The 27,167-nt window shown below is 40.9% G+C and overlaps 1 protein-coding gene across 1 annotated transcript in view; it reads right to left on the bottom strand.

Annotated features, from left to right (window-relative positions):
* Positions 1 to 395: 395 nt before the first annotated feature.
* The window catches only part of slc4a8 (solute carrier family 4 member 8), a 32,806-nt gene continuing 6,034 nt past the window's right edge, over positions 396 to 27,167 (bottom strand). The window contains exons 2-25 of the mRNA XM_061042636.1: positions 17,868 to 17,949; positions 17,048 to 17,200; positions 16,467 to 16,602; positions 15,398 to 15,558; positions 11,151 to 11,327; positions 10,746 to 10,834; positions 10,071 to 10,228; positions 9,870 to 9,957; positions 9,620 to 9,766; positions 9,407 to 9,507; positions 8,166 to 8,340; positions 7,944 to 8,077; positions 7,607 to 7,852; positions 6,677 to 6,782; positions 6,153 to 6,314; positions 5,959 to 6,072; positions 5,715 to 5,876; positions 4,803 to 5,054; positions 4,614 to 4,682; positions 2,610 to 2,783; positions 2,398 to 2,529; positions 2,199 to 2,302; positions 1,650 to 1,755; positions 396 to 1,470 (exon numbers count right to left, since the gene is read on the bottom strand). Coding sequence (XP_060898619.1) covers positions 1,465 to 1,470; positions 1,650 to 1,755; positions 2,199 to 2,302; positions 2,398 to 2,529; positions 2,610 to 2,783; positions 4,614 to 4,682; positions 4,803 to 5,054; positions 5,715 to 5,876; positions 5,959 to 6,072; positions 6,153 to 6,314; positions 6,677 to 6,782; positions 7,607 to 7,852; positions 7,944 to 8,077; positions 8,166 to 8,340; positions 9,407 to 9,507; positions 9,620 to 9,766; positions 9,870 to 9,957; positions 10,071 to 10,228; positions 10,746 to 10,834; positions 11,151 to 11,327; positions 15,398 to 15,558; positions 16,467 to 16,602; positions 17,048 to 17,200; positions 17,868 to 17,949 — 3,234 coding nt within the window. The 3' untranslated portion in view covers positions 396 to 1,464. The remainder of the gene's footprint in view (positions 1,471 to 1,649; positions 1,756 to 2,198; positions 2,303 to 2,397; positions 2,530 to 2,609; positions 2,784 to 4,613; positions 4,683 to 4,802; positions 5,055 to 5,714; positions 5,877 to 5,958; positions 6,073 to 6,152; positions 6,315 to 6,676; positions 6,783 to 7,606; positions 7,853 to 7,943; positions 8,078 to 8,165; positions 8,341 to 9,406; positions 9,508 to 9,619; positions 9,767 to 9,869; positions 9,958 to 10,070; positions 10,229 to 10,745; positions 10,835 to 11,150; positions 11,328 to 15,397; positions 15,559 to 16,466; positions 16,603 to 17,047; positions 17,201 to 17,867; positions 17,950 to 27,167) is intronic.

Below are 27,167 nucleotides of genomic sequence, written 5' to 3' on the forward strand. Positions count from 1 at the left end.
GTTTTAGATTTGAACTCAGCTCTATATTTAGCTGCCTACTGATTTACTGCTTCTGAAATACACCTGATTTAGGCCTGTGCAGAACAGCTGCAGGCAAAGGGAGCGATTAGCCGGTTAAGCTAATGGAGTATCTAGCAATAATAAAGACAGAAATGTCCTCCATGTATCGTTAGAGGCCAAAGGCAGAGCTAAATGGAGGGTAGATTTTGAGCTTACATTCATTGGGAGGTAACAGACAATTATTGTTATGTGGCCCCAGATCTTCTTGATGTGTTAAGAAAAGGAAGTGTTTGCTAACAAGTTATAACATGTACTTTGTTTTATGGTGTCCAAATAGGAAAAATCTCTCCTTCTGCATTTGAACGGTGAGACAAACTTATAGAAGAACCAAATGTAACAGTGCCAAAAGCTACATTCTCCGAAAGTTAAATCAATACCTTCCTTAAGGATCAGAAAACAGTGGCCATTGTAAGCTTTTTGACGGAATAATTTTTCCCTGGCCTGTTATTTTAGAATGCTTTAGTATGATCTTATTATCTGTGCTAGATCAAGTCTATAGCCATGGTAAGCTCTGGCATTAACCTAAGGAATACAAAATAATTTACGATGGACTGTTTCATTGATGTTGGGCAGTAAAGACTATATTTATAGACCAACAGCAGCTGTGTCCCTGAGAGCTAAAAACAAACCAGCCACACTTTTTGGTTGACACTTTGGGAATAGACGGGTGACAGAGTTTGGCAGATTGAGATGTTACCTCCCAATGGGTATTAAATAAATGCAGGGCTTTCAGCTGTGAATCAACAAATGTCCCCATATCTAAGTGAATCACTGTGGCTGCCAGCAGTTGTCACAGTGTCCTCCATTATTTACTGCCAATGTAGGCGGATAAAATCCAGGATCTGTCGCTAGATTACATTACCAAAGCCTGTCCCATTGCTCTACACAATTTAACTCAAACTGAGCCATTCAAATACTATTTCATTTTTTACCAGCCACAGGGGAAAGTTTCCCCCTTTGTATCATCATTCAACCTCACATCTTAGATGGAAAGCCAAAGGCAGTGTACAAGCCAGAACTCATCACCAAAGGCTTTCTGAACATAGAAGATGAGGACAGTTAAGATGAAGGTTTTCCACTTTTTTACATGGCTGTTGTGTTTGGTTTAAAAGGTTGGTGCAATTAGTGTCTGCTCAAAGGGTCAGAATTACGGTCAGAGTTTTGGTTTTGGGAAGTGAGTCCTCACAAAGATAGAAGAGCATGCAGGTACGTCTTTTGTGTTATCAGTATTATGTGTTGCGTGTAGCTGGTAGAAATCATCAAGACTTTTATCTTAAGCACTGAAGTGGCTGACAGTCAAAGCCTCCAGATCACAGTGTCCCGTGGTCCAGAGCTGCAGTCATGTGACACAGCTGAGCCTGCCAGGCTGTGGATATCCTTTATTCGTCTATGAACTCCATCCCTTCAATCCTGCAGGGTAGCACAAACGAACCCAGAATTAACACAGCACAAATAGTAGTTTGACTGATGACATTTAGAAATCACCAGCTGGTGCTATTTCAAAGCACAAAAGGAGCAAGCGACCAAAATGTGTGGCAGGAGAATTTCTAGATGGCAGGGGTGAGGAAAAAAAGAGGGTATGGCCTTGCCTTCTTAGCAGCCACAGGACGAGTGTCCCTTTGATTGGAGGTTAGGGATTTCCACACGGTGGTTTTAGACATTTCATCAGATATATTAATATCAGAGGGGTCACACCTGAGGATCAGGGAGAGGAAAAGGAAGGACAGAGAGAAGATAGTTTTGGCAGTTTTTTTAGGTGTTAGGGAGAGGGTATCCGTGTGTTAGTATTGACTGGGTGCAACGCAAATCCCCACAACCAAACAAGACAAGTGTAAGCTTTATCAGTCAAGTAAATTCAAATATATATACATATTACATGTTTAACAATTTTAGTAGCATCTAGTAAATGTGACCAAAAAATATTGAATCTACCTCTGTGGTTGTCATAAATTTTGCCTTGAGTTCCATACTCCTAGCCTCTGATTGGCTAACTGACTGATATGTGTGGAGTAACAAGGAAGTGTTGTTGTGAAGCACATGCAACCATGCAACCCTCACGTTACACAAGCATTCAGATAGGCGTCTTTCAGCTCTGATAATCTGATGACCTGTCTGTGTAAGTGTGTCTGTGTTCTAACCTGGGGTCATGTGCTTTTGGAGTCTGAGCTGGCTTGCTGCTCTCCATGGAAATCTGAACAGAAGTTGTATCATCCGTCTTGGCACTGAGCATAACCTGTGATTCCTCAAAGAAAACCCCGCCCGCCACAAACAGATAGAGTAAATTCATGAATGTTTGTTTACTTTCATGTGTGCATTTCATAATGCCACTCAGACTACCTCATCTGTCTTTTTGGAGGCATCATCGAGGGTTTTTTTCTTCCACTCAGGCATCAAATCATCCAGGTAACTTAGCTCTCGTTTAGAGAAGCACAAGTCCAACAGCTTGCGGATAAAAACAAGAGCCAACACCTGCAGGACACAAGAGAAAAATAATTGTTTAAGCTGAAGACTAATGAAGAGGGAGGGGGATTTGGTGATGGTCAGCTCACCATCATGGGGAAAACGATAGCAGCAGGGGAAGTCTTGATGACCCAGAGCAGCACCAGACAGGTGAGCTGGGTGACAGTGAACAGGTGCACTTTCCTCAAAGGCACATGACGCAGGTAGATGAAGTCTGGCTGATGCTTGGCTGGCATGCCGAACAACTTCAGACGGTCAAAAAACTGAGGAGATCAAGGTGGGTGGTGGAGAAAGTTAGAGAGGTTAAAGAATGAATGAGAATAGAGCCGGGACACAGATGGTTATAAAGGCAACAGAAAGGAAGTGATTATGAAATACAAATTCAGTTAGATTAACTGTCGGGCCTCATTGAATTAATAACAAATTAATTAGATTAGGAGAGGGCAAAGACGGGACAGCCAAATTAATAACAGGCTGAGATCAAGGGAGCAAGAGAACAGTTTGGCACATTTTACATTTGAATTATTACAAGTTGCATTATAATATTAAAGTAAAGCTATTGGAAGACTTAAAAACTGTATCTCTGCACTTACAAATGTAATTAATTAGGAATGGGTATGATTTTGAGTACTTGTTGTTCGAGTACAAAAATACTAGTTGAATGCCTAAACATAAGGGCAGCTGTGGGTCAGTGGTAGTCAGTCATCTCTCCCTCTTTCCTTCTTTTTTCTCTTTTTGTTGACCCTCAACTTTTTCAGGTAAGCCTGTTATACAGATGTTGTTGCGCCTCGACCTATTTTCCAGGTCGTCCGTCTTAAATTTGAGAGTCTCGTTTTCTTTGGACAGGGTTAAGCAGGTGGACTCCCGTGTTGTTAATCTGGCCTCCAAGCGATGTTTCCATTTCTTGAATTGTCTGGTCATGTCGGTCAATGGTTGCTTGGTCAGCGGAGAGTTGGGCTGATAGCTTTTCAATGATGCGGTCTTCCATGGACTTGATTAGTTTTTCCATGTCTGCAAGTGTCAGTGGCGCGTTGCTAGCAGCGTGTTCAGTGTTTTGGCTAGCTAGCGTTCCCTCGTGTTGGTCATCTTCGTTAGACTGCTCCTCTGAATGTTGGTTTTGCTTTCTTGTAGGTTTTCTCATGTTGTCAAATGTTTGTGCACGCTTGCACAGTAAACTGAAAAGTAATTGAGTAGGTGTGGTATAATTTAAAGCAGAATCTTAACAGAGCTCTCCTGGTCTGCAGCCTACTCCGTCATCGCTCAAACCGGAAGTCGTCGGTCATCTCTCAGCTGGAAGATCAGGGGTTTGATCCCCAGCTCCAGCAGCCACTGTTGATGTGTCCTTGGGCAAGACACTTAACCCCAAGTTGCTCCAGCTGCTTCGTCGGCAGCGTGTGAATGTGTATAAATACAATTTGCTAATACTGATGGAAATTTTACATAGCAGCCTCTGCCATCAGTGTGTGAATGGGTAGCTGTGACCTGCGGTGTAAAAGCACTTTGAGTAGTCAGAAGACCAGAAAAGCGCTATACAAGCTACAAGTCCATTTATCAATTCACCATTTAACACATGCGCTGAAAGCAAAAGGAGCAACCTGAGCTGATGGCGTTTGTCGAGCCAGAATACAAGCTACCATTCCAGCGAACAACAGCTACAAGAGTGGAAAAGATGTATTTGGAAAGCGCGACAGAATTGAGGGCTGATTTGCGATGTGTTGGCAAAGTGTCTGTTACTGCGGACTCGTGGACAGCTCTCACCACAGTGTCATACTGTATGTTACAATGACATTCACTTGCCATTTTATTCAGAAGTGGGATTTAAAGACACTATCCTACAGACACAGTACTAATGAGCGGCACACGGCAGCGGACCACCGGGAGGCCCATGTGTGACATATTTACTTTACAGTAAAAATGTATATATTGCAAGTACTCAATCAATCGTTCATAAGCTAATGAGACTACTCATATATTGAAATTACTTTAAAGTCCCATCCCTAATTATTATGTCATCTTGCTAGTCAGTTAATCAGAAATTATTCTTTGCCATAAGGAAATGTTGTAACATTCATGAATGTCTGATTGCATGTTACCTGGATCCCTTTCAATGAAGAGGCTCCCATGTAAAGGAACACACCATACAACACTGGCATAGGAATGAACTAGAAAAAGAAACACACATTAATGAGCTTTAGTCACATGTTCTTCATGTTCTACCCTCACACCTTTGACTAAATGTTCCAGCCAGAGGGTAGCATTATTGCATAGCTTGTCTGACTAACCTGCAGGGCTCCAGTCATGAAAACAGAGCAGCCCATGAGCAAGAAGATGACCAGGCCTGTTAATCTCTGCTCTCTGATGCCCAGAAAGCGTGGCTGTTCTCCAGGTGCCGAGCTCCCTGATTCCAGCTTCAGGCTGTTGACGTGTGAGATGGATAGGACGGTGGCTGCTACGAACCAGGGCAGGCCCATGATGGAGCACACAGCCAGCATCACCCCCACCATCAGCAGGTCGAGATGGTACCCACAACCTTTCTGCACAAGAGAGAGAAGGACTGATAGATACAGAACTAAGCCTAGAGGGGAGGCAAGATTGCAGCGATAGAACTTCATAGATGGTAAATGGACCAAACATATACAGTATAATTCCAGTGGAATTCTGGTCTTTCAACCACTCCAAGCACTTTACAGTATTTTTTAATCATTCACCAATGAATACACACAATTAAATACTGATAGCAAAGGCAGCTTTGCAAGGTGCTCACCGGGGTCAAATCTAATGCCTAATTACACACTCTCACGCACCTATGTGTAACTGATGGATAACATTCTATGGCTAAGTATCTTCAGTGGTGTCTCTGGACTTTTTTAACTGGGATGGTCCAACTGCTGCACTGAAGGGTTGACAGGAAGCACACAAACGTCTGTTAAGTATATGTTTACCATTTCAGTTTCCTCTCCTTATCTATTTTTACTGCTAACATGAAGGTATCATAGAGGTGTTAAATTCCTGTGTCACCCCTGAAACACCTATGATAACCATGCCTGAGGACAGTTGGACATGCAAACCAGAGGCGCTAGTCGTAGAACCATAAATCTTCAAATTAGTGGAGGATGCTCTTTATCTTGCTTTATCTTGAGTTGCAGCCATCTCAAGTGCAACTGTATGATCTGGATTTCAAGTTGTAGTCTTACCAGTAGCTTGTGCTCTTTGCGGTTTATGATGACAGCAGTGATCTGTTGGTCCATGAAGATGAGGATGGTGCAGAGAACTGCAGGAATAGCTGCAGCCAGGACCGTCCACCATGGGTTGCGCCCAATTGGACTGATAAGCCAACCTCTATCATCTCTGGTGGGCTGACAGATCAAATCAGAGAGGAGTAAAGTCATGATTCAACCATAACCATCCAGGTCGATTTTGATGTAATTTCCTACATACCTGGAATTTGCTGGGAACCTTCAGCTTCTGGGAGGGAACGCCAATTGCATAGTCAAGCAGAACCATGACAGCAATGGTGAGGAACACTGCAAAGTCACTGATCATGGACCGCACCTGGACATGAGAGACAACAATTTAGGTGGTAACTAATGTGGCAGGCCTTTGTTAAGAGAGAAGTCATACTGATTATTTACCTTGGTGGGGAAATAACGACTTGTCTTAAATTGTTTAAGGAAGGCAGACATGAAGAAGGTTGAGAAGAACAAAATGGTGGACCAGAAGAGAACGTCTGGGGTGTAGGGGCCATGGTGGCCACAAGCTGTCCCAACGAACTGGCCTTGCAGATTTACACACTCCTGTAGACATTCACAGAGTGAGATTGAAACATAATGATATCTGATGATCCAAGAGAAAATAGACCAGAAGTGAGTTTTATCTAAAACATCTAATAGGCAAAAATGATCTACAACACACAAAAGATAAAATCACATAATATAAGAATGGAGGCAAGCCTTTGGTGTGCTCAGTGACCCACCAAGCAGTAAAAGTTAATCAATTGAATGTTCCCTTCAGTGTTTGCAAAGGTGCTTAAGATAGGTTCGCTGCTCCAGGGAAGGTGAGGGGGTTAGTAAACACGTTGGAGCAAAGGCAGCATGTGCTATCATGTGAAAGTTACAATGACATAATGAGTCAGCATGTTCCTGCATATTTACGTTACCTTCACAGTGAGGTTGGCCCAGGGTACGGTAAAGGCTGTGATATTTCTTTTACTCCACAGTTCTAAGGTTTTATTACTGGGATTATCAGGCTCTGTACATCGGCAGCTACAGAGAGAGAGAGAGAGAGAAAGAGGGAGAGAGAGAGAGAGAGAGAGAGGAGGTAACACCGAAGAAATATCAGTGGTCGACTATTTAAGGATGAGTTCACAGTCAAATTAGGCCAGACTTAAAGGGAACTGCTTAGAGACTGTTATTTGAATGCTTCAGAAGGAAAACTGGAACAAAGAGATAACAAGGAAAATGTAGATGCTCATAGAAAGTGAATGACTTCTATTCTTTGACATAACTATGAAAAAAATGTCCATGAACAATACAAATTTACTTTAAAAATACCACACAAGTTCAGAGTTTTCTCCTCAAAATAATTATCTTACGGCCCTCAAAGGATTGTTTTCAGACCGTTGCATAGTACCAACTCAACTGGGATTTTTTAGAGGAAAAACAAGAGAAATCATTGTGCCATGTTTTGATTGACTATTGAAAACTTTTATACAGTTGATCATTTCCTTCTCATTCAGACACTGCAATAACAGGTTTGACTCCAGTGCTTGTTAATGGTTTACAAAGTGTGTCAAGTCTGGATATATCCAATCAATCAATATATCCACCACTTAAATAAGTTGTTCCAAAAAATCCTTTCTGGGCCCTGAGTTATTTACATTTTGTATTCATTACACTCTGTTGGTTAACTTTAATTTGCACCTTTCTGCTGATGACACCATTCTGTATTGGTTTGCTGACTCTGTAGGACTCCCTGTTGAGCACCTACAACTTTCCTTTAATTCTCCTTATAATTAACTTATTAACCTCAAACTAGTAAAGCACTTCACACCAGCGATGCTGTCAGTGTGATCATTTTGTATACTTACTAAGCCAGAGTGAGTTTGTCCAGATCACTGTGTGCATTAAAGGGGTACACTTCTCCAAGATGAATAAGCTTCTCCAAGGCTTCGTAGATAAAGATTAGGCAGATGAGGGCGGCAAAGGCTTCCTCTGTGAACCGTGTGATGTAGCACACCAAAGAGCTAGCATCTGTGGCTACAAGCAGCAAACACAGCAGGGCCGTCCACAGGCCAATGCAAGTCCTCAGCGAGAGATAGCACAGGTCGAAGTCTCTGTGATGAGAGAAGGATACAAAACCAGTTTACAAAACAAATCTGAGGATGGTGATGGTAAAACTGCCAGAGTGGTTGTTGCGATACCTACTTGCAGAACTTGAAGAGGATTTTCTCAAAAACAAGCACAGGACCTGTGCTGCCGAGAATGGTGAGAGGTTGCCCAGCAAACAAAGAGTAGGCCACTCCAGTCATAGAAGCACCCAGTAAGGACTCTATGGCACTCTGCAATTATTGAGAGAAGGTCTTGGTTAAGCTGAATTGAGCGATTGCCTCAGTTTGAATGTCTGTCTTTGTGTGTTCATCCTCTTACAATGCGTCCCTCAGTTGCTTCCCCCAGCAGTCCTCCAAACGTGATGACAGGAGACATGCAGGCACAGTAAAGGAAGAGGAAGGAGGCCACACACTGTAGGCTCATGCCGTCCTTAAAGTCACTCAGATAGAACGGAGCTTTCCTTTTTATGTCCAGGATCAGACCGCCAAATAACCTGAATACACACACAACAAAAGCAGAGAGATGATGAGGTTGTTTGTTTGAAACGTTAAGGTTATAACATGATCATGTGAACACAAACATTTTGTTTACCTTTTTAAGAATAGGAATATTTGCTTATAAAACATAACTATGATTTATGGTTCACTTTGAGTCATACCTCCATTTGAGTTGAGGTAAAATTACCTTTTGGGCTTAAGCCAAGTGATAACAATCCCTTCATCTAACTTAAAGCTAAAGCTTGTAAAGCCTTTGCCATGAGAGTCCAACTCTTACATTTCAAAATAAACAACTAAAACGGTTTGATTTTGTGTTATCTCTGTAAAAAAAAAAGAAGGTAAACAACAACAAAAAGAACACAATTATCAAACTACCTCTAGTTTTCTAACATCCAATTTTAGAGAACTAATTCAAGCAACCTATCTAATGTGTTTAAAGGTGGAACTTTTCACTTTTTAGGTAACTTTTCAAATTGAAGGATAATTAAATGCCTCACTCTTCTGAGGGCTCCTCTCAAAATCTCTGTTATTGCTATGCTATATTTGGAGAAGTCATGTAAGTCATGTCAGAAGATTTTCCCTCATTCAACCTGTGGAGAAACACCTGCGAGGAAACACAGAGCTGATAAAAGATTTCAAGAAATTCACGTCTGACTACAACTAGGAACCATTCTGATGGGTTTTCTTATTAGTATCTGGCCGTACACTTTAACATCATTGCACTACTGCACGAAATTAAACATCTATTAGACATTAAATATGAAATTATCTTGTGTTGATTGTCTTTTTGGTCATTGTGTTTGTCACTTGATTATCTCACCTCAGCTTCACACAAATCTATTTTCAGATTTTGTGCCTCAAGAAACTGTCAAACATGGTGCAGAGTGTTAAACCCCTCACCAGGCTCTCCCACACATCCTTTGTTGGCACCTAATCCACAGGTAAATTTTACAACAGTATACCCTGATATGAAACACTTTTTGATGGGTGAATTGATTACAGCAACAATCTCAGAAACACCAAGTCTGTGTTGTCTGAACAGGATTGATATCAAAAGAATACCTTCCAGTTCTCTGCAGCTCTGGCCCGTGGTGCTCAGCATGTAGCTCTTCCTCCACCTGGCAGGCTGTGCCATTAGGGACTCCAGGCATCTTCCTCTTCTCCTGCAGACCCCAAGTGACAATCAGGATCAAACAAAAATCCAAACTTTACCAATAAAGGCAGTGTTACTCCTATCACAAAATCCAAACTTGTAAGTAAAGTCAAGCTGTGTACCTGAGAGGGGATCATCTTTGGGGGCTCGATACGGATGGAGGGGTCCCACTCTCCCGGAGGCAAGACCGTCACCTGATCCAGGAACTCGTCTATCCCAGCAAGTAGGTCACTTCTGTCCTTTGCCTTGTACGCTACATCGTGGAAGATCTGATTGAGACAAAAGTGAAGTACAGTGGAAGTGAACTGCCCTCTTTGCAAGAGCCAACATTTCATTTGTTCTGAATCCTGTAGCCAAATTGAGCATTCATACTTCATCTGTCATGATGGTGGCCATGGAGCGTCCAATCTCGTGGTATTGCTGAGCCTTTCCATCGGGGCCCAGGAGAATGAAGAGGAACCTGAAATATGTCAGCAGTACATAATCCTGGATTACTGAATAAGCAAGATTTTATTTTTTATTTTTTATTTGGACACATTATTTTGTATCAGCAAGGAGAGAAGTGTCTTCTACCTGGTAGGTATGGGGACCTCAGTAAGCCCTGTGAGAAGCACAGCGGGGGAGAGGCGCACAAACGCAACAATGGGATTCTCCAGGAAGTCCAGTTCTCCCACCAGGACATTAGAGGCCTCAGCCCCCTCTGGAATCTTCTTCATGAAGTGCATGTCCACCTGGTGAGACAAGGCAGAGGTTTGTATCAGTTAAGAATGCAAATGAATACCTACTTTAGTATTTATTTGTCAGGAATATCACTCCATCCTTTCACTTAGAATCAACAGGGAAAATAGAAATGAGGACAGCCTGAAGCCGGACAACCTTTCCTTGACTTATTGAATTAGGGATAATAAAACGTATAGATACTAACTAAAATATCAGGTGCAAACAAATGGCTAAATGTACCCTTTTATCTGTGTCCTATGGGGCTGTAACATTTTGCAGTGATGGTCCTAAGCTGCTGGATGCAATTTGATCAGATGTAGTTCTCCTGTTGTTTCCTAGGGGGCACTATGTGACCTATTTGATGTGTTGACAGCTCACCAAACAATGATTACAGATCTTACATAAATAGAACTGATATATGAAGAAATGTCTAAGACTGATGACGTTAGATGTGTCACCATGTTCAATGTCGACTCTTCTTTCCTACATTATCTTGTGGCTTTCTCAGAATACATCCGTACACATTACCTTACTGAGGTCCACCTGGTTGCTGTCCTGTCCGCCTCCATTTTTAGCTGACTCTGTGGCTGGAGGAGGTACGGGAGATGTGGCTGACCCTGCTCAGTAGTAAGGCATGTGTGTTTGAGAGAGACAGAGAGAAAGAGTTACAACATACAGGATATCCATTGGCAGCCAAAGTGAATTATTTTGTAGCTGAATCTTAAGTTGTCCTATTTCTTTTCTTCTAAAGTTTTATTTTATTCCCTTGTTGTTTTGCTTTCATCATTCTCTATATCTTTTATCTTAACTTAATAAACTCCATGACAATTCACGCTCATAGGACTTCAATCATAATTTTAGCCAGATGTGCAAAGTCAACATCAAGTCTATTTTGTGCCCTCATTTATTTGTGCCAGCACTTCAGGAAACCACCTGTCAGATGGGTCTCGGACTGTTTGCGTGTTCCCTCTGCAATGGAGCGTACAATGGGCATCAGGTTCTTCTTCTTCTCGTTTTGGTGGTGGTGTCTCTTCAGAAGAGCTTCACGCACCTTTACCCTCACACTGTCGTCCAGCTCATGGGACGCCTCCTGGTGGTCCAGCACCATGTCTGCAGCACACAGACAAACACATACACTTCTCAAATGATTGGAATCAGGCAACTTTTATCAGCTTTTTATCTGTATCTACTGTATGGATGTTTACCCCCCTGCTTTGACGGGACCTTTGATGCATTTCTTACAAATAAGCTGTGCACATAAAAAAGGAATTAAAAAAAATCTTGATGCTCCAAATATAGAGCCTTTCTTAAAATACCAGATAGAGCGTTTTTTCCCTTTTAACTGGTAGTTCTAATGTGAAATTCTCTTATAATAATAATTAGATCTGTCGATATATGAAGGCACAGTGTTGAACAGACCGTGACCGTTGGAAGGGGGAGGTCAATATGTGTTAGACATGTGTGGTCATGTGGGAACAGAGAGGATAATTAGCATCTCTCCATCCCTCTCTCTCCTTTCATTTTCATGCTGACTTGCTGAGTCAGAACAGGATCTTTCCTTCTGTCCTTTTCCTCCAGTCAATCAAACTGTAACACACACACACACATACACACACACACACAGACACACACACACGCACGCACACAGAGACACACACACACACACACACACACACACACACACACACACACACACACACACACACACACACACACACACACACACACACACACACACTGCAGTGGCTGGATTTATTCTTAGCACACTTCAAGGCCAGTGCTAATGTGTCAAGCTTAGCAGCAGCATAATCAGCCATGGACAGTGACAAGAGATCTGCACAAAAGGAGCCTACATTTAAGTCAAAAGTCACAATTAGTTAGTCTAACACAGCCCCCCCTTCTCACATTGAGTTCTTTCTCATTTGAGAGTACAGCTTCCACAAGCTTGTCTCTTGAAGAATGAGGAAGTTACTCATTTAACAAAAACAGTGATATCTAGTTTTAAAGGTGCATGCAGCATCCTTTATAGTACTTATCTCATAATTTGTTCATGTAAACTAAAAGTCCCTGGTACTGTTAATTAAGAAAGCTACATCTCAATTAAATTTGAGAGTCATTAGTCAAAATGTCAGACTTTTTAAATCCGCTCTTTGGTTTGATTAGTGCATGCTGACTGATAAGGGCATGCTGACTTCCAAAGCACAGTTTGCATCATTAATTTAGCTTTTTGAATTCTACTTAATTATCAGCTTAATGCTTTAAACATTGACGTTTGAATCCCTGAATATTCAGTAATGTTATGTTTAAATCACTGAATCAAGTAATCTCACCAGAACTATTTGTGCTCCAGAGAAGTGTTCATTTGTTTCAACTGAGTCTTTTTAAAAGTATGCTGTTGATAGCAACATTCCTTTATACTCCTTGGTCTCAGTTTGCCACTCTTCCAAAAATAAATGACTAAGTAAAGAAGTATGTCTCTTCTACCGTCTTGTCTGTGGAATTGAGTCCAGGTGCAGCTGGTAAAAGTCACATGGTGAAGAAGAGAGGGAGGCGTGAGGAGCAGTGGAGTGTTGGAGAAGAGGATTGGCTGCAGGCAGCAAGGCCGTTCAGGCTGTAAACTTGAAACACTGACAGTGAGGAGGGCTGATTGAACCCTGAGCCTTGAACCCTGCATATATTTATTTGTGTGTATGAATGTATGAGTTAAATGACCTCAAATAGGTCCCCACTCCTCCCACACACAAAGTAGACAATTCTCTAGATTTCATTTGGACTTGCTCCACAGCAAATCTGACTGTCACACCTCTACACATATCATGTCTACTGGAACTCCATCAGGCCCCACCAAAAATGCTTTTATAATACCAAAACATCCAGTTAGCTTTTTAATGAGGTCTAATGAAACAATCTCTGCTCCTTACTAGCCTCACCTCAAAACAAACTCTGCTCAGGGCATGAGAGAGAAAACGGCGTAAATCCAGAAAGTCCACTGACCTAAGCGATAATGAGTTACGACTTGCATCATTCTCCTCCAGTTTAAAAACTGCTAAGACCAAATATTATCTAAACAAGATGATGCCACAGATGCACATATATATTTTTTTTAATTTTAAATGAGTCCTCCATCCACCTCCTCCTCCACTCTCCTCATACCAGACATGTTTGCCTTGTACTTTACTGATAAGGTTTCTACCATCAATATCCTGAAAACAACAATTAATAACAACAGCATTCTTTGCCAACTTAAAAAAAAAAAACGCTATAGATTATTATTAATAATCATTTAGGTGTGCCTTGTCAATATCTCTAAATTGATGAAAGAACGCCACCTTCAATTCAACCTACTGAGCTCCTTGTCATTCCAGCCATGCAACCACAGATTAATATCCAGCTTGGACAACTGAACTCATGCCCACAGAGTCTGCCTGGAACCTAGTCGTCATAATTGATGACCAGCTAACCTTTGAGGTCTTGATTGTTTGTTTGTGTCAATATGCCCTATACAACAATAGAAAGATCAGATCCTACTTGTCAGAACATGGAACACAGCTTCTGCTACATCCTCTTGTTATGTCACACATTGACAATTGCAACTCCTTAGTGGTAAGTCTCCCTGCACTCACATTCACACTTCTGCAGATGATCCAGAACACAGCCGCACGACTGGTCTTCAACCAACCCAAACAGCTGCTGCTCCCATCTAATTCAAAATCCTGTTGAACACTTACAAAACAGCAATGAAAAGGGCTCTTCAATACCTCAACATCCCTCATCCAGGTCTACAATGCCTTCAGTGTACTAGCTCTGCCACTGAGGGGACCCTCATTCTACCTTCACTACAGCCCAAAGTCTCTAGCTAGACTTTTGTCCTCTGTGGCGCCCCCTGGTGGTGGAATGAGTTACCAAACTCCATTCGCTTGGCAGAGTCCCTTTGTCTCTTTAATAAACAGCTAAAGACCCAGCTCTTTCATGAACACCCATGCACATAATGATATTGATGCTACTGATGATGTTGATGATGATGATGAAGATGAAGATGATATTAATGATAATATTGAGGATGGTGTTGATATTAATAAGAATAGTCATTGATGATGTTACTGATATTGAAGCTTTTCATGTTGTTGCTGGTGATGATACACATTTCTACACACCCTTTGCACTCTGCTCTGCCTGTCAGAACCGGTGTTCAATTGGACTTAAAGCTCTTTGTCAGCACTTACTGACGTTGTTTCCTCCTTTCTAGATCCTTACTTGTGTTGTTATTGCTCTCAATTGAACGTCACTTTGGACAAAAAAGTCTGCTTGATGAAAATGTGACATCGTAGCATTGTTTTAACATTTAACTGCTGAATACAATTTAGCTGTAGTAAAAGGGAAATTTTGCATGTTAATATAGCGATTTCAACATAAATCGCTGAAATAACCGTGCAGCCTTATTTAGACACTCACGGACCTGGATGTTCAGTTCTTATCCAGTCGTGTGCCTGCATGCAAAATACAGGCGCATAGTTAATTGCACAAAGGTATGCTAATAAACCTGAACTGTGTGTGATACCTTTCTGAATATACATTTTGCAAATTTGTTTCAACAAAGGTTCAGCTGCATATTCAAGTTAAAACATCTACTCGGCAACAAAACCATTCAGCTTTATGTCACAGAGCGTCTGCAGCCACGGCTGAACAGAGAGCATGAAATTCTCCTTGACAATTTGATGCTTGTTTATGTTAACATACGGAGTAATTTTAAGTATCTCTAGACTTTTTCAGGTCAGATAATGTGTCTCTGTTTTGTGTTTTCCTGCATCCAGCATGATGACGATGCTTCCCTTTCCCCCGCCTGTACTGTGTGTGGATGTGTGTGTGACTCTGTCTCTCTATCTTAGAGCATAAATCACATGTAGCACAAATCCTGTCGGCATCTCATCTGAGAGATAGAGCCTGTTTTATGTCAATGACTGTAAAATATCTATTCAAGGACATGAGCAAGAAGTGGTGGTAGACAGCAGGCGAGCGCTAGACCAAATATAGTGTGAAACCATATATGTATTTGACAAAGTGACACCAGCCACTAACACATATTATAAAAAAGTTTTTTTTACACATTCTTGTAAAAAAAAGATCAGAAAAATGGCCTCTTTACTGAGGATAGGTAGCACTGTGGTACTGAAATGTCTTACCTGCGATCTCTTCGATGCTGTCAGCGTGCATATCGAGCAACACGCTGCCGTTGATGAGGCAGCTGCGGAGCTCAAACAGGCTGTGAAGGGAGAGAGTAGCAACATACGGCTTGCTCCACCTCTCCCCGCCATCCTCTACGTCCTCCTCAAACTTCAGCCACCTATGAGGTTAAGAAAGGCAAGACATAAGGGCTGTGATTTTTCAAATTTTTTTTTTTTTTACTTATATTATACTTTTATAATCCTAAGAGAGCTTTAGGGTTTTCTTCAGTTGATTAAGAGTAAATCCTTATCTGACCGCAGTGCAGACACAGAGAGGGGACAATATAATGATAAACAATACAAAGGTACATTACAATATTGATCAGGATGAATCCTACACTGTATAAAGAAGTACATATTATTCCAAATACCCAGTTTTGGCCTGTCCTCTGTAATTTATTTAATTGGATTATAGGGATGTAGAACATTGCTAAAAACAAGAATAAAGCTAACATTGATTTTGGTTCCATCTCTACCAATGTATTGTCAATACAAAACCACATTTTCTTTATAATATAGACTGGCCTCTGAAATACCATCTTTATTTATTCTGTATTTTATTCCTTTTTTTATACTAGGATTAACAATTAGTCATTTTACAGAATGCAAGGGAAATATGGATCTCTCTATTTCGTAATGCTTTAAACTGTTAAGTTGCGTTTTTGAAGAATAATCTATCACTGAGTACACCTTAGGATTTAAAAATAAAATATGACAGCTACTGCAAAACTAAACGAATTGTCATGTGATCATTAGAAACATGCTCTTAACTCAACTAGGTCTTAATTTTACCCAGCACTTCATATTTATTAAAGATCCTTTTATCATTTACAGAACATCATGTGGCTTTGACATGAGCATGTAAAAGGCAGACGGCAGTAATGCCCTCTCCTTGGAACAACTTCTCTATAGAAAAGAATGATCCACTAAGCTTCATATGGAACCAGCACTTGTGATGTAACAGTACAGGAGTAGAGCTGCCGGCTTGTCAGAGGCTTTATTAACGACTCCCAGGAGAGACCCTGACCTGGCTGTTTCCTTCCACTCAGCATCCTTGCCATCCTTCACACAGATCTCGTCCAGCTCAGTGAAAAGCTCGTGGGCCACATGTTCAGCGTCTTCCTCTGTGCCCAGAATGAACTGGACCCGCTGGGACGGTGTGTCTGATGAAGGGAGAGGATGTGAGGGAAGAATAAGAGGGAAACTGGTTGACTAAAGCATCACAAAGACGTACTTCACACCATGCTTTGTATTAACAAACCATTTAATAGTATACTGGCATACATACATATTCATATACATCCACATAAAAATCTACCACGGCATATGCAAACACACGCAACATGCTGATGTTCCTGTTCTGTGGTAGCTAATTACCAGGCCAGTCAATTTTAGCCCAGAGCACTGTGTGTGTTTTGTGCAAGGATGTGAGGTGCCCACAGAATCGATAGGCTTTGCTTTACAACCCTTTGCCTCTATGCTGGGAGGTACATTTTCGACACCAAGCATGACCTTTTTTTTTTTTTTCTCACACTGTCTGACGTGAATAAACAAAGTCACAGTTTCCAATGCAGCAGCCTAAGGAAAGGTTTTGTGTTTGTGTGTTACCGTGACTGGAGGCATTTGTCTCAGCTTCCTCGCTTTGTTGTGTCGCATGGCTTCCAGCCCGTCTGTCTCTCTTGCGATGGCGCGAGCCGTGGGCCTTGGAGTGACGGTGGCTCTGCCGGGGCATCCGGACCCCCACAAACAGGGTCCTGTGGCCTGAAAAGAAGGAGCAATAGTTTTACACAAGTACATGGTGTCATTATTCATTGAAAAATACACATGTTGACATAGTATTAGCCCTTCTGTGTTTGGTAAAGCTTTATAGAGTCTTTGTATTAAGCATGAGGCCACCTCTTACAAGAATAAGCCCTAATGAGTTCTTTCAAGATGTTTATTATACATTAAGAAAACTTTTTTTTTTTAAAACACATTATAAATATGTTAATTGTTATATTCAAATGGATTTACAGCTCTTAGAAGTAACTGGTTCTTAGCTACAAAAATCATGTTATCAATAATAAGTGCATAGTTAATTGCTAATAAATATATAATCAGGTGTAATCTTAAGCCTTGTTTCCACCAAACGGTCCGGTTCAGTTCGGTTTGGTATGGTACGCATTTATTGGTGTTTTCATTGTCGAAAGTTGGGAATGGTACCAAAATAACCGATCCCTACCATCCTACTTTTTTGCTACCCTTCTGTTGAGGTGCCAAGCGTACCGATCCGGCCATAAAGGGTAGAGCTAGAAACCCTGCAGTCCGTTGATTGGTGAGCATAAGAAACCAAAAATGTGCGCTAAAAACATTCCCTGTGAATGCAGGATTGATTTCTGATACAGGCGATATATATTATGAAGGACTAGTTTTCATGCACGTTACTCACCTTCTAGTTCCTCTTTCTCATAGTGGATGTTCAGTACTGAGCTGGTCCCTCCCTGGTCCACCACCACCTCCTCATCTGGCCTCTGACAAACAGACAAACCCACCAAACCCATGATAGTATAATGTGAAATCCATTGCTGTGCACATGAAGTGTATATTAAAAGGCCCTCTTTCCATACAGTTCTTTAGGAAAAGATGAACTTTGTAGACCACCTTCAGCCTCTCAGAAAACTTAAAAGGTCATTGTGTGCAGCAGTTTCCTTTTAAGACAAACAAGTGACGCTGTAACTGAGACACTAATTGGCCAAACTGGCAAGCACTTTTCAACCACTGGCATCAAATTCCAGACAGGCTATTCTCAGTCTGTCTTACACACACACACAAAGGGAGAAGGGCATGCAGGCACTTACACACACATATCCATTAAAATACACTCATGCCAGGCAAACAGCTGGAGAATGTGCAAGACTTTACTATCGAGGGGTAATCAAATCAAATGAGCAGATTGCCATATCCATCCGCAGTGTTGGCAGACTGATGCAGGATGGTTCTATGTTTTAATACCACAGTATATTAAAACACAGGGTAGGGAAGTTGAACAGTACTGACCAAAAACACTGTAGAACACAGACAGTGTGTGCCACTACACTGAAGTTTTAAAAAACTTCAATCAACCTCCCTGATCTGGGGTCACAAATGTAACCGTTGTCACATATAGGATTGTGCATGTACATGATCATGGCATGTGAAAGCTCGCTAAAGCTGTTACAAATCAATAGTTTGAATCTATAACTAAATGCGAAGTGTTTGAGGGATGTCAAGCACACACACACACACACACACACACACACACACACACACACACACACACACACACACACACACACACACACACACACACACACACACATGCAAACACTGCTATACAATTCCCTACTTCATGGATGTTTCAAACCACTCAATATGAACACAGGATCTGTATGGACCTAATGTGTATGGTCTGATGTGAATACAGAATTTGATGGTAAAGAAGATGATTTGGAAGAACGTTCATTTGGTAAACTGAAGCCCATCCTCCAAAATGCATAATGGTGAAGAGTTTTGAACTTCTTGGAAAATTGAATCAGTCTGAAAATAAACCGAAAGATGTAAGAGAGTTACCCGTGAAACTCAGGGAAGAGCTGTTGTAATTGAGGAAGTTAGTTAGTAATCCAGTTAAATCTTTCCTTGATTTAATTTAGCTAATGTACCTGCAACCACAGTGCAGACCTCCAATCAGCAGAATTGAATAAAATAAAAGTCTCATTTTAGAGTACACGTTGTTTATTTGCCTTTAGCTCAAAACATTGCAACTGACATACATATTTTGTGTGTCTCTGTGGGACGCATGGAAACGCTATCAAAAGATACAGTATATATAACAGTCCATTCAATATGTCTTCCTTTCAGAGTGGACTGAGGACTAACAGCCTGAGTCAGGCAGTCTTTTACAGTAATTGGTCTGTTCAGAATCCAGTGAGGGGCAAACGTAGCACGCACTGCGGACCGGGCTGTGACACAAAGCCCAGAGAAGCAAAAATCATTTCAATTTGTCTTCCTGAAGTGTGACCAGAAGAGTTGAGATTTTTTATTTTACTGGGGTGACATGAACATGTCTTGGCCTGTCAGAGAAGCATGAAAGAGCAGGATCCTCTTTTATTCTGGTGAAAATCAAACAGATTTAAGGAACTCAATATATGCTTATCATCTGTTAATGAGAAGTATTGATCTCTTAATTCACACTACAATTGCTCACCCTGTGTGTGTAGGACATGTTTTTATTTGCACTCTCCCTGAGTAGTTTTTTTTTTTTCAATCTTCTGTCTCTTTGCTTTACCCTCCCCATGGAGCTACACACTAAAGCACTAAGCATATTAACACAAGATTGTGATAAGTATAAACTAATTAACATGCAGAGCAGACAGTTGAATGTCTTACCTGATAAAAAGCAAAAATTTAAATCCACGTTCTAAAGTTTGTTGCTATATTTTTAAGCCCACAGCTCTTAAAGCAGACAGCCACTTATAATTCAAAACAGCTATGTGATCCCAAGACATCCACTTATACTCACAGGTGTGTGCGTGTGTGTGTGTGTGTGTGTGTGTGTGTGTGTGTGTGTGTGTGTGTGTATGTGTGCCTCCCTGCTTCCAGTCACACCCTCTTCTTGGGTGAAGTGCTGTGGGATTTCTTTAATTTTCCATGACTGAGCACTTCTTTGTCCCATGATATTTCTGTCCTCTGAAAGATTTAGGCCAGTTAATTGGGAAGTCATGCTTTGGCTAAACAATGAATGTGACTCTCATGGTTTTATAATGATGTTTATGCAATGGGTAGGTGTGATATGTCATCAGCTAGAAAAGTGTGTTGAAAAATGGGAAAGGAAGTTGAACACAAACAGAAAAGCCTTACAGTTGCCAGGCATGTCACATTGTCCTCAATTCGTTATCATAAATATCAATAACAGCTGCTTAAAGCAAACTATTAGGTACATACACACACCCACTGGCTGAATTTTTCTCTGCTCTCATACCCATACTTTGATTCACAGAAATACACTTTCACATAGTCTTTCATAGTGTTATCAGTAAGTGCAGCTGTGGCTGTCTCTTTGCACTGTGTTGGTTTGGGCTATTGCTGGAGGCTGTTGGCTTCGTTAGAGTTGGAGCTTTATCAAAGACAGACAGTAAGAGAGAATGGATGAGATAGAGAGAGAGAGAGACACTAAAAGCTCTTGTCCTAGAAAGGACAGTACACCATCAGAACATCAATTAGCATGGATCCATTTGATGCACACAGACACACACACAAATATATAAAAACACAAACAGAAATGGAGAGAAATCATTATCCTGAGACTCAATCAATTACTGTTACCGTGACTACAACATGACAACAGAAATATCAGGATGTATTTTGTGTGCTTGACCATATCACACAGCTGTATGTCCTTGTGACAGCGCCGTGTGACTCACAGCCTGTGGTCATCCCGGTCACAGTTCACTTAAAGCACCTTCTTAATGTGAAATTAATGCAGTATGTGTTTTTTCAACAGGTAATGGTTCCCTGTCAATCCCTCGTGTCACATTAAGTGCTTCAGCTAATTAAAAGCTCACATGGCACTTAAAGTTTTGTTTGCTGCCGCTCACTGTGGTAGAGCACATCTGCGACCCTCAGAGCATGCACGTGAGCGTGATTTTCCACTGACGTGGTGAATAATTTGTGTTTTTTGCTGCCTGTTTCTATCTCTTGGCAACCGTCCCCCTTTTTCTTCACTCTTGTCCTCCAGCTCTGTATCAGTCACAGTGCTCAGGAGGGTTTATGACTCGAAAATAATTTCCACACAGATTACCGCCTATGCACCAGAGAGGCGGTCTACAGCTAGGCCCCAAAATGGCTGATGTCCTTGAGGTTTTGTCCTTTGCAAGAATGTGATTTATAACACCGCTTTTGAAATAAATACTGGCGCTTCCGCTTGTTACATGAGAGTTTTTCATTTGGCTGCAAATACCAAGTGTTTGCAGGCAAAAATATTTGGTTTGGTTCTCTAGATGGTTCCAAATTGATGGTAATGGAAGGGTTTTGATATGATGTAAGACTGTCATATAATAGTATTGAATACCATTTCAGCAGGTCACAGTTTTGCCATGATTTACTACATCCTTAGCCCTTCTGATGATTGAAAGATGCCTTTCTTATACTGGGCTGGGAACAAATCCACTATACTTCCACTATATAAAATCCACAAGTACACAGCTAATATGAGGCTTCAAATCATGTGATATCTTACAAAGTTACAAGCTGAGAACCAGTAACAAAAAAGGAGGATTTTTATTCTGTAAAGACTATCTGTGAGAATCACACTTTATTTCTCTAACTTGGATTACTGAAGCCTCATAAGCTCTAGAGAAAATTTGGGAGGTGAAATCTACCAAGCAGATGGCCCAGGTTCGTATCCAACCTGTGGCTCCTTTCCCACATGTCAGTCACCTATCTCTCCATGATTTCTGGCTCTATCCACTGCCCTATCTCTAAATAAAGGCATAAAAAGCCACCCCAAAAAAACAGGTGCACTCAGTTCACCCAATTAGTAGTACAAGCGCCCCATGTTAAAAGGCTAGTCATGTCACACTGGGTGCAGGTTTGACTCCAAGTCCTGATGCTATTTGGTACATGTCATGATTCTACCCTTATAAAATTTTGACTACTTGATTTTGTAATTGATTAACATAAACAAACTATCTTCAATGCATTTGTCACAGATTCTCATGATAAAGCCTGTAGGCACTCTAGTTTAATGTCACAGCATGTACGGGCCAAAAATAGAGATATGCTTGCACTCTCATATGTCTCATAGCTTAACAAATAATGGATATATTTTCTGGCGGGGCAGTGGTACTCCCAGAACAGAACAACAAAACAGAACAGTGCAGAGAAATGTCAAACAGTGTGCTACTGCAGATGATGATTAACCTCAAATTGATTCAGAAATGGAAAAACACCCTGGTAAAACCTCATCTAATCAACCTGTCAATTACTAGTGGGAGTTTCCCCTGTAAATAGAATCAAGCAAGAGTAATGCCTTTTTTTTTAATCAGGAGAAGCTGACAAGGCATGTAACTACAGGACACTTAGTATCCTAACTGTATTTCCAAGATGCTTCAGACAGTGTTTGCTCAACAATTTGTAAATCAGTCTACCCCCACTACAGTTAGGATTCCGTCAGCATTACTCCAGAGAGAATGCAAATTGTTTTTTTATAGAGCAGCTTAAAGAGCCCATATTATGCCCTTTTTGGGGTTCGTATATTTAATCTATGTACCTACTAAAGTATGTTTACAATAGCTAAAGTTCGAAAAAAGTGTCTGTTTTCATTTACTGCTGCTCCATGCACCGGCTCGCTTCTGACTCTCTCTCTAAGGCTCTGATGTGCCCACGTTCAGAGTCCCCACGTGTGCCAAGTCTGATCTGATTGGTCGGCCTGTTGGCTCTGCCGTAATTGGTCAGTCGCTCAGCACGGTTCTCGGAGATGTCCCGCCCCTTTTACCATATTGGGAATGCAGCCACTTTGGCTCTGTCCGAGGGAGCATAATCATTAGCACTACAATGTTACAATTCATTTAGCAGATGCTTTTATCCAAAGTGACGTACATCAGAGAGTAAGTACAACACTAACCCATTCGTACACTGCAACAGCGGTGCAGTGTACGCTGCAACAGTTAATGGGCGTGCAACATGAACTGCAGGGCTTGCCACAACGAGCCAATGGAGTTAGATCAGTGATCTCACACTGACAAGACGTCACACTGGCAAAAATTTTTCGAAGGGGGCTAGAACCGAGCGTTACATGCAGCTAATGCTGCAGCTAACAGGAGGACGTAGGAGAAGCCGCGTTTACGTGGACTTTGAATTTTTGCAAATAGATGTGCCTAAATATGCACAGGATATATGGAAAACACACTAAAGAGCATATAAAATCAGAAAAAGCATAATATGGGCCCTTTAAATCTAGCTGGACAGAGGTGAAATATTAGGGGATGTTTTACTAGATCTCAACAAGGCATTTCATACATTAAATCATGAAATTCTTATCCATAAACCTGCCAAAGCGGTAGCAGTGGTTTACATTAATAACGAGATGTGTTGACTTTATGATGAGAAATCTTATTTTCTAGTGACTAAAACAGGAGTCCCACAGGGTTCTGTCCTTGGGACACTACTTTTCTGTGCTGGAGCAGGTTTTCAGATGTATACAGACGATACAGTCCTGTTTATATCTGGGAAAACCACTTCATCGGTCTCTACACAGATTTCCCATCATTTATAGTGGATAACAGCTTGGTTTGAGAGCTCATGTCTCACATTCAACATGAAGAAAAATGTGTCTGTCTGCTTATCTTTCAGGGTCCGGTCCTCTATAGAGGCCAATGAGTTAAATCCAAAGATTAATGGGCAATTTATTGAACACGTTCAGGAAATAAAGTATCACCTTAAATATGAGAAGCACGTGACAATGGAGATTGTAGGATTGAAAAAGCAAACTTACATTTAGGCTTATTAGAGACTGTTTACCATGTCATGCTGCAAATGCTGCAAATGCACTATGGTTTATTTCACATATCAGCTAATGTGTAACCTCCTGGTCACAAGCAGCACTTAAAACAATCAAGCCTCTGATGATAATATACAACAGAGCAATTAAAATCTTAGACAGAAAGCCGATAAGGTTACGTCATTGTGACCATCATTGTAAAAAAACAACAAACAATTTGATTAAATTTGCTACTCAACTTCTCCACAAATGTTTAAATCATCAAGCTCCTCAGATGTTTTGTGACCTTGTGGTCCCACTTAGATTGTCAGGCTCTGTAACACATAGCGTGTCTGATAGAGACAATAAATTGACATTTTGTAAACAGTGACTTGGAAAAACAGCCTTTTCTGTTCATGGGATTAACATGTGGAATACTTTACCTTCAGAGCTCAAACTGGATCCAGGTTGGACAGTTAAGACAATTCTTAAAAAGTTTTCAGTCTTTACTGATACGGTTTACTAATATTACCAGATTTTGCTCTGCAAGCATCTTCAGCCTGTTGTTTGCATTCTGTTTGCATGTGGAGTATGTGGCCATGTATTCAACTGTTACCATGATATCTATTGGCCGTGGCTATATGGCTACATTGGCTACATTGCAGAGGGTAATTAATTATACCAGTAGAGAAAGGTTTGTAAGGTTCAAAACTTAAAAAAGCTTACTTGAAGATTGACATGAAAGGGACAACTTTAGATAGATTTATTTATTTGTATGCAAACCTGAGACATAACTTGGTCAAAATCTGTTATAAATAATATCTGCAGGGATGTACACACCACTTCTTGCTGGGTCACTCTCTCTTTTCCTCTTCTTAGTTTCATCCCTCACCGTCTTTCTTTCTCTTAGCCTCAGCCATAGTATCAAACTGTACAGCGATGGGCTAACTAGCTTGTTTTTATGAGTAAAATAGTGTCGTAAAGCTGTACGTACTTCTCACCAAATGACCTCAGCCTACTGCCAGTTATGTACTGCAGTAAACGGGAAAATGGGCCATGCTGTGGACATATAGAAGAGACACCATTCTCCCTGTTGAAAGTTATTGTGCTGTTAATCTGACCTTTGAAACTACTATTTAAAGGTGGAAAAGCTACATATTGCTGCTTTAAGTTGTTGTATAATATATAACAGTAATTTGTTTCGCTATTCAAAGTTTTTGAGATAATTTTTTTTTTTTTTTAACAACTTGAAACAAAAATCACAGCTTTTATCATCAGTGCATTAGAGTGAAACACATTGTACTGATCATCGCCCTGAACAAATAGAGCAGCAATGATTCTTCTGACAGATAGAGGTAATCAATGTTCTGGGCCAAAGTGCCCTTTCACTCCATTAGAAATGTGACGGAGCAGCTGAAATGGAGCCAACTTTAGAGGAGTGAGGTCTGCTGGTGAATGTATTAAGAGTCTGGAAATCCAGAGGAATAACTGACAACAGATACATAGCAGACACAGTCTAGTTCCTCAAAAGAAAGACATGATACTTACGTGAGCACAGGTATCTGTTTCAAGATTGAGATAGTTATATTGTATGAATAGAATATTTACATCAGGAGTAAGGAGAACAGCCCTGCATGACAGTTAATCTTAGATTCCTAAAGTGCATCCATGATTCAAAAACACAGTTTGAGCTGTCAAACCTTTGAGATGTCTGTCACCAACGAGCACACTGACCTCTTTTCCTTTAACAAAATACTTGATCAATTCACTTGAGACTTCTTCCACTACTCCTCCTGATTGTGTTTCTATGCCTTCTATTTTTATCTGACCATGCCAACACCCCCACTCTCTCTTCCTTTTCCAGTAGCACTCTGAACTGACAGCAGGGACACAGATCCTGAATCAGACAACTGGGCCTGTCACTTCCAGACCGTGCTTTGTGTCTGATGTTGTTGCTACAGCCACGGGCTGACACAAACCATCATAGCAATGCATCACAGCTCATCATGTTGCAGAGACACAAGGCAGAGACTTCTGCAGAGGATGGGTTAACATGAATGGTTGAAAAGGAATATGTAATGAAACTAAGTGAGACAGGAAAGCAAAGAGCAGAAGCAGATAGGATTGGAGGGGTGGCTGTTTTGACTGCTTCAGCCCACACGCAGCATGAGTCATACACACCTTTTTCAATGCCACACATACAATTCTGCCTCCCAAAGGCTCTCACTCTCTAATTTTTTTCATTACAGAATGACTAAAGCAGCCTTGGACAAGTTCACTGTTGAAACAGGTGGTAACACACAGGATTATTTAAACGATAGCAGAGTTTTAACATTCTGTATCAGAAATGTTAGTTTGAAGAAGTTTTTGAGGGATATGGGTGATTGTGACTTATAATGTCTTTAAAACTCTGTAGATTTTTACTCATGAGTCTGCTTTCAAATTAAATTAATGCAATTGTGCCATGGGTATGCTGTAGTACAGTTATGGATTTCAAATATTATTAAGTGTACTTTTTAAACATTTTATTTGAATTATTGTGACACTCTTTACATACTCCAATATGCTCTAGTTCGGCTATAGACACTGTCTCTTTTTTTCTTCATAGCTGAATCCATCACTGTTCTCTTCTGTCTCTGTCAGCCATTGTATCAAAGAGTACTGAGCTGGGCTAACTAGCTTCTTTTTAGCTTAAGGCTGGTGTGTGAGCTAGTGCCGTGAAGCCATACGCACTTCTCGCTAGAGTGACGAAAGCAGGTGACTGGGGTGCTCTGTGGAAATGGGATAGACACCATTCTTCTCTAAAAGATATTGTACTATTAGATAGATCTTCAAACTATTTCCAGTTAGAAAAGCTACATTTATTCTTTTATTTATTAACATTGGATCCCCATTTATTTCTGCAATAACTATTATTCTATGACTCCATACAAAAGAAAACAAGACAAAAAACAATACAATCAAATACCCAACATGGTATAATAAAAAATAAAAATCCATCACATACAAGGGACTTAACGGGCTTTCAGATAGGATGCACTGCGCAATGTGCCCGCCGCGGGGATATGGTGCAAGGGAGGAGCGTGCAAATCACGTCCATCATCTGCAAAAGTCGCTAGGCGACCAAAACAATTGTTTGGAAAATGGCTACTCTTTGGATGAACAGTGAATCTGTCCATTATTAAGAAAAAAGCCATGGCCTTTCTTCTGCTTAGGAGGATGAGACGAGCATCA

Source organism: Labrus mixtus, chromosome 7 (assembly GCF_963584025.1).
Source record: "Labrus mixtus chromosome 7, fLabMix1.1, whole genome shotgun sequence".
Lineage (NCBI taxonomy): Eukaryota > Metazoa > Chordata > Actinopteri > Labriformes > Labridae > Labrus > Labrus mixtus.